Genomic DNA, 9,544 nt, shown 5'->3' on the forward strand with positions numbered 1-9,544 from the left:
TTTTGGTTTTTGGTTTTTGGTTTTTGGTTTTTGGTTTGTTTTGTTTTTTGTTTGTTTTTTGTTTTTTGTTTTTTTGCTTGACAATACTTAGTCTGTATAAAAGGAAAAGAAAGTTCACAGTGTTTTGTTAAATTGAAAGTTGTATTATTTTTAAAGATTTCTGTACTATAAAATTAGAGCAACTGTAGAAATAATCCTTCAGATAATGATGTGAGAGGAACAGATTAGCTTCATAGTAACTGGAGGCATTTCTCTCCTAGCAAACATAAGGCCATAACCTCTTTCCCTGTCTCTCTGTGTCTTTCTGTCTCTGTCTCTGTCTCTCTGTCTCTGTCTCTGACTCTCCCTCTGTGTGTATGTATGTATATATGTATGTGTGTGTGTGTGTGTATGTGCCTGTGAGCATTTATACATGCATGTACACACACACTCACGATTACTTATAGTTTCTTAGGCAGAATTCCACTCTTGTGTTCGCTTGTCTGCAGTAAAACTCTGATCACCAGGGAACAAATGACTAAAGACTCCCTCGTAGAAAAATGGAAATTTGGAAATTTCACAAGTGAGTGCTAATAAAGTTTTTATTTTAAAATGTAAAAGGGTTACTTTCATCCTTAATTTTTACTGATATAAATAATGAGGTTGTTGAGAATATTTTCCACTGGCTTACATTTCCATCACATATATTCTGTACAGCAAACCTCTGTCACCTCTGCTATGAGATCAGGACTATGATGTCTCACTAGGGTGTCTTCAGCTTAAACTGAAGACATACACTCATATATTTCAGCTGCAGTAGGGATGAAGGTAACTACTATTATTTCATCTGAGGAATTGTGTCCATTTAATTATTATAAAAGTATTTTGAAAATATTATTTCACTTATCTAAAACCCATTTTTAAAGGTCATTTTCTCTTGATGTAGTGGACATTAGGTCAGGTAACAAAGGTTCCATCCTGGCTGATGAATGCCTCTCTTTCTGGAAATGTAGTTTAGATATCTTGAGAGTAGCTGTACTTTTCTTTTAAGTTTGATTATTTTGGTTGTTTTATCTCCATACAAATTTAAACTCTTTCATTATAAAATTAAAATTGTTCAGTATTTACACCATACACTTAGCTATATTATTGAAACTTTGCTGAGTCCTTAATATCATAAAAATATAATCTATAAGACATACATAATGAGAGTGCTATGGCTTGTGTTCTCTCACAATGCTCTCATTAAGACATACATAATGAGAGTGCAATACCTGTGTTCTCTTACAGTGCTCTCTAAATTGCTCACCATTTGCCTTCACTACTGCGACCTTAGATTTAAGAGCCACCAGAAATATACAATAAATTTGGTTTCTTCATAAATTCACAGGTTTATGGAATTCTGTTACATAGCATAAGGAAATGGATTAAGTTAATTGTCCAAATTAAAAGATGAGAAAAGACACCAGAAAACTTAAGAAACAAACCCAGATGACCCCATGAGGATGAAGCAGAACCAGGGGAGTAGCCAGATTGTGTTCCATTCATCAGATGCCCTTAATATCTACCAATACTGGCTTCATGTGTGGTAAGTTCAGTTCTGTATTCAGAGGTGAGCTGAGCTGGTACTGGCTTCTCAGTTTCAGAGAAGCTCAGTTGAAAAGAAAGTCTTTGGCAAGCATGTTCCCGTTGGCTGCCAAAAATGAGCCAAGTCTGAGCATAGAATTTAAAGAATAAATTTATTCTTTAATTAAATACCCTTGCCTTATTTATCAACTTGATTTCAAATCAAAACAGATATTGACTCTAGTGAAACAATGTGTAGGTTCTAGTGTCATATGCCTACTGTATAAAAATATAATAAAGTTAATACAATTAACTACATACTATTAATTCTCATTAAGTAGGATTTTTTTCTGGAATATCTTCATTGAGAATAAACAAAGTTTGATTGGTTATTTCACAAGTAAATTACATATTCAATAAAGCCAATCATTCTTCATTCAATTAACCCTTTCATTGTGTTTGCAGAGTGTGATGGTAAGGCAGGGTTTATTATCCAGAATCTAACTTGATTATTTAAACTCCATCTTTACTACATATTTCCTTTATCACAATTTCTTTTGACCTGTGTAAAATGCCCTCGAATCCTGCAGTTCCTCTCTTAGAGTATTGGAGTCATAATTTTCTCTGAATATTGGTACAATTGGTTTCTTTTCTCTTTATCTTCTGGCCTCTATTTTTTCTCTAATTCTGCTAGTCTTATTCTAAGCATTTGCATTAAATTGTTTTTCCCTTATTCCATGACCAGTGTCACAGAATGAGTATTATAGTCCTAGAATGATCACCTATTTTACTGTACAAATAACAAAACAACTAGTTTTTATCTTTCTTATGACCACAAGCAAACTCAGACCAAATATTAATAGCAATACACACAAACAACAGAGGAGATGATTTCATAACTCAACTTACCTGACTGGCTGTGCAGTTGGACAAGCAAGTTCTATTATCAGCTGCAAGGTAGAAGTTGGTAGGACATGCACAGGTGTGGGTCTTCCCAGGGCCTAAAAGGCACAAATGGCTGCAACCTCCATTATTTACTGTGCAAAGATGTTTGGAGACTAAGGGCAAGAAATACACAGCAAAACACAATTATCAAGACCAGTAATGTAATATGATGTTGAATGTTCAAGTTTATAATTTATAGTTGAATAAAGCTTTGTGATTTGCAGCTATTAAAGTTATGGGTATATTTTATGAATGCTATTCTATCTCTGATTTCATTCATTTTAAATGGCTTCTAAAAAAACCAATCATGTTAGTTAAAAATAATCACTCATCAATAAGGTAAACAAAGACTAGAAGCATTTGGGATAAAATAACACATATGTTCAGAAATATAAATGTAAAATAAAACAATGAAACAATGAACTACAACAAAAAGCATGAAGTTTTGTCTTTTAGTACAGGAAAGCGGTCAGACATTTACTCCACATGGTCTTGTAGTATCCTATGAGGCACAGTAAATATCTCCAATTTTAGTATCCCAAACTATTGAAATAGAATTCTTTGTAGCCAGAGTTCTGGAAACTAAGCACCCGAGAGCTCGACAGTAATGAATTATTCTAATGATGTATTATTTCATTGTTTTCAACTCAGTTTAGTATGATTTGAACAAATCAATAAACCTTTATGCTATTATTGAGCATCTAATCACATGCTGCAATAGAAGTATTTGATATGAACTGGCTTTATCGTGTAAGATAAAGCTAAACCATGGAATCAGATCATTCTTATCAAGAATGAAATTAGACTTAATCTTGAAATTAAAAAAATGAAATGTTGCTGAAAGATGTTAATGCATTATGAAAACCATGGAAAGAATAATTACCATCGGGTTGTCTATAAGAATGATACACCTGGATATCTGTGATGGCATGCCATGAGTTAATCAGTGAAAGTCTGTCTGCTCCCGAGGTTTTATGGACACGGCTGAGTGACTTGGTTTTCCCATCAGTCCAGTAGATGTAGTCTTCAAACAAAGTTAGTGCAATCACCCCTGGAATATCTTGATTAGGGACTGTAATAGGAGATGGTAAGATTAATGTTCAGTCTTGGAGGACTGCCAGTTAAACTATTTAACGCTACATGGGCAGACAGATACTACAGCTACAGAGCTTCTGAATAATTGCTATGACAACCTGACAGGTTGGCGAGGTTCTTTATTACTGGTTAAGAGAATGCAAAAGAGAATGCACCAGAGTTTACTATGCTCATATTTAGCTTGATTTAACAACTGGGAAGAAAATGAATGCTATCAAGTTCACCATTATAGGAAATAAGTAGTAACCAATATTGAAAATTCAAAATATGGAGTCAGTCCCCCCTCTCTCTGGCCCCCCCTTTCTGTCTCTGTCTCTCTCCCTCTGTGTCTTTCTCAGTCTCTCTCTCTCTTTCTCTCTCTCTCTCTCTCTCTCTCTCTCTCTCTCTCTCTCTCTCTGTGTGTGTGTGTGTGTGTGTGTTGCCTGTACTTCATACAGTAGATTTTGAATTTCTTCTTTAAAGTTAATTGATTAGCTTCTGCCACATAAAATGATTACATAATACTTCCAAGATGAAATGTCTACTATCTGAAAGTAGAGTGCCATTAAACAACTATAAAGCATTTAATTTCATTTAAATCATTGAGATTTTATGCTTGTTTTCATCTTAAGTTGATGTAAGACTGAAAGAAAAAATATATAAAGCAATTTGGCTGCTTATTTCAATTATTCTTTAATTATGACATTTATTATAAATGAGGATTTAAATATAAACACTGATTGACAATCACAGTATGAATAAGAGTCCTGGTGGCAAATAAATGTAATACATACTTTGGCGCTGACCAGGTTTGTCTTTTCAAGAATAATTTTTCGATGAAGAATTGTTTGGCATGTGTTCAAATTTTTCAAGCACAAAATATGTTGCAAATGATAATAGATTTTTTCCAGCTTCTGAATTATCAAAGTTATCAAATAGTAAATTTCGGAAAAAGAAAAATTTGAGATATGTACAAAATACCTAATATGTTGGGTATTTAACTTTTAATGTTCCAAGAGAAAGTTAACTAATGCAATTTTGGCAATACCATTTTTTCATTATTAGATTTTAATGAATGAAAATTAATGTTTGACATGTTCAGTAGCAACTGGGAAAATATCAGAGTTTCAGTACAATTTATCATGTTCATGGAAATATAAGGCATCTTTTTAAAGTGCAATAAATTTGTGTTGTCAAAAAAGGAGACATTTTAAAACTCTCATGTATTGTGTTTAAGATAAATCAAATAGAATCTGAGAATTTACTATGATTCAGTCACAAATAAAAGAAAGAAAATGGGATTAATGAACTTTCACATTAAATCATTTATTATCAATCGTATGGGTTCTATAAAGGAATGTACCTAGACAAGAAACTGTATATATGAAAAAAGATAGAATTTGAGAGAATTTTGAAATATTAGGCATTAGGAATTCTTGAGTTTAGTTCCCCTTGTCCTTGAAACTTACCTCTCCCTGTAACCTGTGTTATTTAGACAGAACACATGTCTAAATAAGTTAAGTCCAATTGAGTAGAAAAATGAGAAGCACACTTAACCATAAAGAATCGCATACACTATGGATACAGACTACTCCAGTGCTCTTCCTCTGCTTTAAATGCCAAAATAAAATAAAAAATAAAAAGGTAGCAATTGGGTGAATCATGGTGTATAGGTTCAGCTTTATTTTAAACTTTCCCAACCTGTCATATGTATTTTTAAATACACAGAAATATTCAATTTATATATCTTTGAACTTAAAGAAATTAATTATAAAATTACTATAGGCTCAAAGTTCATCATTACCTTAAACTCCCAGTCTACAGAGATTCAATTAACTTCTGTGGAAAGACACAGTTATTGTAAAAATTGGTAAACTAGTACCAACTAGTATTTTGAAAGTAGTATAATCATTCCCAATACACAGAACTAACTGGCACTTAGTTATACTTCTAAGTACCTGGGTGCCTCAGAAGTATCCTAAAATAGCATTTCCTAGTTCAGCAAACATCTTTCAGTCCTAAATACAAAGAAAACTGAGTATAGCAATACTGCAGTGGGGTAATAACTATATACTTTATTTCATCTAAAATTGCCAAAACTCTATTGTGAAGATTTATATACTTTATCTCATATTGCCAAAACTCCATTATGAAGTATTATTCTTCTCAATACTTATTCATGCAAAGAAGAGGTGGTCAAAATGACTAAGTGACAAACTGGTTTTAGAATGCGAATTATTTCTCTGCTGCTAAGATCCTAGCACTTCACCATCCCTGTACTTCACTTAAGAAGATGGAGCTGGCAGAGCAAGAAAACCAAAGATTCATGTCTTATGCTTTCTTAATAACCTTAATAACTGCATTGTGTTGTAATGATCTCCAAATATGGGCAAATTACTGGATAAGTAACTAAGTATGACCTTCTTTAAAATTTTTGTTATTAAATAGTCACCAAAAATGTATGGGCATCAGGGTCCATGAACTGGCTAAGCCCAAAAAGGTGCGTGTTAACCAAGCCTAATAACTAGGGTTTGATTAAAAGGGGAGAACTATAGGGGTAGCCTGTGAGCATACACTCATACAATTTGATAAAAATTAAAAATCTATTACTTCAGCAAAGCAACATCTTATTTACACTGGATAACATGTAACTAAAAGTCCTGAACCTGTAGAAAGTTCAGGTCAACATGAATGTAGTCTATTTTCTCAAACTGTCTTTCTTTTTGTTTCAATTTTCTGTTTGGCACTGAAGTACAGAATTGGCACTGTTTGCTTTATAATAAAATTCTAAGTCTCCCATCTGGTCAATATACTTTCTTCTCAAACACCATCAAACACTGTCACTGTGTACATAGAAAATGAAGCTAAAATACAAAACTATGCTTACAGGTGAGAAACTGTGTCAATCCATCTAATCTGACCTAGTTCATCAAAATGGTCTTCTCAGGAACCAGGATACCATCAGGGCCACAAACCACACCAACAGAAATCAAGCAAAAGATGGTAAATCAAGATGAAATACTCCTCCACCATACAGTGTGAGATTCTTCTGTCGGGACTGGATCTCCTCAGAAGGGCTTAAGTGTTTATTTATACTGTGATGAAAATAATTGCAGTATATATTAACTGCAAAATGACAAGTGTAAATGAATGTGTGCCGTGTTTTCCTCGATTAACATAGAAGATTTCAACCTACATTGATTACATAAAACATATTTGAATTAAACATTGCATTTCCACATAAGAAACTAGGCTTACTGTCACGAATCAAATACTTTGTTTGCTTATATATTTTACACTGCAAATACATAGATGTATACATGCACACATACATTAAATATGCATGTACATAAATGTAAGATATCTTTAACTGTGACATACACACACACTTCAGAGCACTAAGAAAGATGTTTTACAATGAAATTAGACAACTAATTGATCTGAAAAACTATCTTCTTGGAATGAGATGGTATAAGAGGAATACTGAACAAACACTACCAAAGCAATATGGAAAGATTTAGGGGCAACAGTAGCAATATTTTCTCAAAATTATGTATCTATAATTTAAATGCAAATGTAACATGAATATTATACATGACTTTATGACTTAATAGGAAAGCAATCAGAGAAGAAACTTAAGGAATGTTTTATCTTCAGTATTTAAAGGGTACACAAAAAAGAAAGAAAAATGGAAATGATAGATTGGCTGTAGTTTAATGAGTGATTAGTATATGATTAAAATCCTTACTATAGTTGTTTTTATTCAATAGTCAATGGCATTGGCATTGTCTATTGAAATCTTTCCAGCATTCTGCTCAAGCACTAGGCTTCTAATTCTCATTTCATCAACTATATATTTCAGGAGAATGTAACTGATATTTGGCAAAGCATAGTATCAAGTAATACTCACTTTGTAGTTTTCTATGTCATTCAATTTGGAGAGTATCCATGGTTATATGATACCAAAGATAAAAGATAAAAGATGGCACCAGGGTGTGCTTCTGGCACTGGTGCAAGCCTTGATGCTTGAAACATTGTCAAGCATTATAGACTACTCAGTACTGGATAGCATCTAACAAGCTAAATAAAGTACAGTTCTTGATAGCAGTACCCTAATTTCATATTTTTGATTTGACTTTGAATATAGAATAACAAAAATTAAAAGAAAGTTTCCTTTTGAAAAACCCCATAATGTTATGGAGGGTACACTGGGATGCTGGCAGAATTGCCTTGATTAGCAGCACCATACCAAGTAGATATTCTACTAGCAGGCTCTGATTAGCCTCTAATTTCTCATGTAAGAATGACTTTTTGCATTCAAGTACTACTTTTATTATTTACTAACCCCTTTTTATATGTGTTTTGCATGGTGAGTTTGCCTATGTGTGTGTAATGAATCTGGGTTAAATGCATGCAGATACCAGAGGACAGTGGTAGTGTTTCCTCTATTACTTTCCACCTTAGATTTTGGGACAGTTTTTCTCACTAAACTGAAGTTGTGTGTTTATCCACGATGGTTGGCTAGAGAGATCTGGACCTCCCCCTGAACAGCTGCTATGTTCTAGAATTATTGGTTTTTAAGTATGTTTTGTGGATTTGCACTCAAGTCTTCTTGCTTTATTACCTTTAAGTTGTATTTTTTTTTAAAGATTTATTTATTTATATTTTATATGTAAGTACACTGTAGCTGTCTTCAGACACCCCAGAAGAGGGAGTCAGATCTCATTACAGATGGTTGTGAGCCACCATGTGGTTGCTGGGATTTGAACTCTGGACCTTCGGAAGAGCAGTCGGGTGCTCTTACCCACTGAGCCATCTCTCCAGTCCCAAGTTGTATTTTTTTTTTAATTGTTGTTTTACACCTATGTTGCAGTTCGAATGTGAATGGCCCCATAAGCTCATATATTGACTCCCAGTTGGTGGAACAAGTTGGGAATGATTAGGAAGTATGGTCTGATTAGAGAGGGTGGGCTCTGAAGTTCCTATAGCCTACTGTCATTCCAAATTAGTTCTCTTTCTTTCTGCCTCCTACTTGTGGATCAGATATAAGGCCTCAGCTACTGCTCCAATGCATGCTTGCAGGTCAGCTGCCATGCTGCTCTTAATGGTGGTCATGGCCTCTAACCTTCTGAAACTGTGAGTCCCAGTTACTGTTGTCTTTTACAAGTCAGTTTGGTCATGGTGACTGTACAGCAATAAGAAATAACCAGGAAAACCCACAGCCTTTTAATTTATTAGGTAAAAATATCTATATAGACTTGATCAATTTCTAAGTTAAAACAAAGTTAGATAGGACAATCACCAGATTATGGGATGCTCTTACAATGTAACCAAGTTAAAGGAGAACTAAAGATCATGATTGGTTTTTATTTATATTATACAATATGCATTTATTGATTATGCCTTGTGTATTATTTGGAAATACCTGAATAAAATTACCTGTTAAGGTTAAACTGGCTCTTTCTTTATAAATTCATACATTTGAAAGAATAATCTCCTGATACTGTAATGGTGACCAACCTTTCTAATCAAACTTAAATCATCTTGTCCTTTCTTAATATATTCTAAGACTCTTCCAACTGCTTTATTTGCAATACCATCAATGTTAATAGCAAGCCACTCTACACTTGAAATATTCAGAATATTGCCATAATTTTCAACAAAAACTCTAAAAGTCAAACAGGCTTGGTCAGATGTCTTGCAAACCCTAAGGTACCACAGATTCTCTAGACTACTGTGCACAGCAAATCTTTCAATCACCATACATCTAGAAAGCAAGACATTCCATAAGAAAACAATATCTTTACACTAAGAATCTTTACACTAATGGGGGCTGGTGAGATGGCTCAGTGGGTAAGAGCACCCGACTGCTCTTCCGAATGTCCAGAGTTCAAATCCCAGCAACCACATGGTGGCTCACAACCATCCGCAGCGAGATCTGGCGCCCTCTTCTGGAGTGTCTGAAGACAGCTACAGTGTA

At 33.9% G+C, this 9,544-nt stretch overlaps 1 protein-coding gene across 3 annotated transcripts in view; it reads right to left on the reverse strand.

Moving 5' to 3' along the window:
• Lrp1b (LDL receptor related protein 1B) overlaps nt 1–9,544 on the reverse strand; it is a 1,970,757-nt gene that overhangs the window by 211,944 nt on the left and 1,749,269 nt on the right. For all 3 annotated transcript variants that reach the window (XM_029472167.1, XM_021181392.2, XM_029472172.1), the window contains exons 61-62: nt 3,374–3,562; nt 2,455–2,603 (exon numbers count right to left, since the gene is read on the reverse strand). In XM_029472167.1, the coding sequence (XP_029328027.1) occupies nt 2,455–2,603; nt 3,374–3,562 (338 nt within the window). The remainder of the gene's footprint in view (nt 1–2,454; nt 2,604–3,373; nt 3,563–9,544) is intronic.

The sequence above is a fragment of the Mus caroli genome, chromosome 2 (genome assembly GCF_900094665.2).
Source record: "Mus caroli chromosome 2, CAROLI_EIJ_v1.1, whole genome shotgun sequence".
Classification (NCBI taxonomy): domain Eukaryota; kingdom Metazoa; phylum Chordata; class Mammalia; order Rodentia; family Muridae; genus Mus; species Mus caroli.